Genomic DNA, 1,126 nt, shown 5'->3' with positions numbered 1-1,126 from the left:
GTTGGAGCAGCAACCACACTGGCATATCCAGGAAGGCTGCTAGCACAGGTTCTTAGATCTGCTTTCCTAGAAAAGATAGCTCTTTAAGGGGTCAGCAGTCTTTTAAAAGGTGCAAAAGTCAGACATTATATCCCACTAACATTACAGGTGTCATTCTCCATAAGTATGTATGAGAGTCAGTACAAACTTTTTGTCTGAAATTGCATTCCAGCACTTGGTGCAATGACTGGAACATAGCAACCACTGAACAAAATGCTTTACCCTATGCAATAAAAGGGTCAGAACATAGTTTGCTATCATAACTGCTAGACATCCATCCAAAGGATGACACTTCAATTTTAAGTTTGCTGTGAGATAAATGAGAATTTCGTTTCAAACATATCTAAAATGAGGGAGGGGAATCAGTAAACTTCATAGAAATTTATTTTTTGAAATAAAAGCATTCAAAGTAACAAAATTTTATTGTAGAAGTGGTCACACAAACATTAACAAGTACCATGATGACATGCTGCATTTAAATGATATAAATAAGAAACAGCATTTACATAATAGTAAAAAGGGAATACACCACTTATAAGTTTAGACTTTTTCCCCTCAAAGTATATTGATCACCAGACTGAAAGACAGTTGATGCCGCCAGCAGGAATTAAGAGGCCTGAATGCTAGTTCCTGTGTCCTCATTTTGGCCTCAGTTAGCACCGCAGATGGACAGAGGGCCTCCTTCACAGGCTCCTCACTGTGTGATCTTAAACAAATCATCCAATCTTTCTGTGCCTCTGTTTCTTCCTCGGTAAACAGGGGAGTGAGACTATGTGGCTTCACCTTTGAAATCCTTTTCATGGGCGGCCAGGTAGCACAGCAAGTAAGAGCACCGGCTCCAGTGTTGAGAAGACCTGGAGATCGAATCCCGGGCTCAGACACTTAGCACCCACCCAGAAACACCTGGCCGTGTAACCTTGAGCAAGTTACTTAACCCCAAGTAAGAGCACCGGCTCCAATGTTGGGACGACCTGGAGATTGAATCCCAGGCTCAGATACTCAGCACCACACCCAGAAATAACTGGCCATGTAACCTTGAGCAAGTTACTTAACCCTGATTGCTAAAAAGAAAAAAAAAAAAAGGAAA

At 41.4% G+C, this 1,126-nt stretch overlaps 1 protein-coding gene across 3 annotated transcripts in view; it reads right to left on the bottom strand.

The window, feature by feature from the left end:
- Positions 1–405: 405 nt before the first annotated feature.
- Positions 406–1,126, bottom strand: part of CASP3 (caspase 3) — a 17,290-nt gene continuing 16,569 nt past the window's right edge. For 2 of the 3 annotated variants that reach the window (XM_069096085.1, XM_069096075.1), the window contains one exon: positions 406–893. In XM_069096085.1, coding sequence (XP_068952186.1) covers positions 595–893 — 299 coding nt within the window. In that variant the 3' untranslated portion in view covers positions 406–594. The remainder of the gene's footprint in view (positions 894–1,126) is intronic. The other variant, XM_069096095.1, reaches the window with a different exon arrangement.

This window comes from Petaurus breviceps, unplaced genomic scaffold, assembly GCF_028583685.1.
Source record: "Petaurus breviceps papuanus isolate PSGF00001 unplaced genomic scaffold, PetGlider_PUasm1.0 126, whole genome shotgun sequence".
In the NCBI taxonomy this organism is placed as follows: domain Eukaryota; kingdom Metazoa; phylum Chordata; class Mammalia; order Diprotodontia; family Petauridae; genus Petaurus; species Petaurus breviceps.
This window is presented reverse-complemented; position numbering and strand designations above follow the sequence as displayed.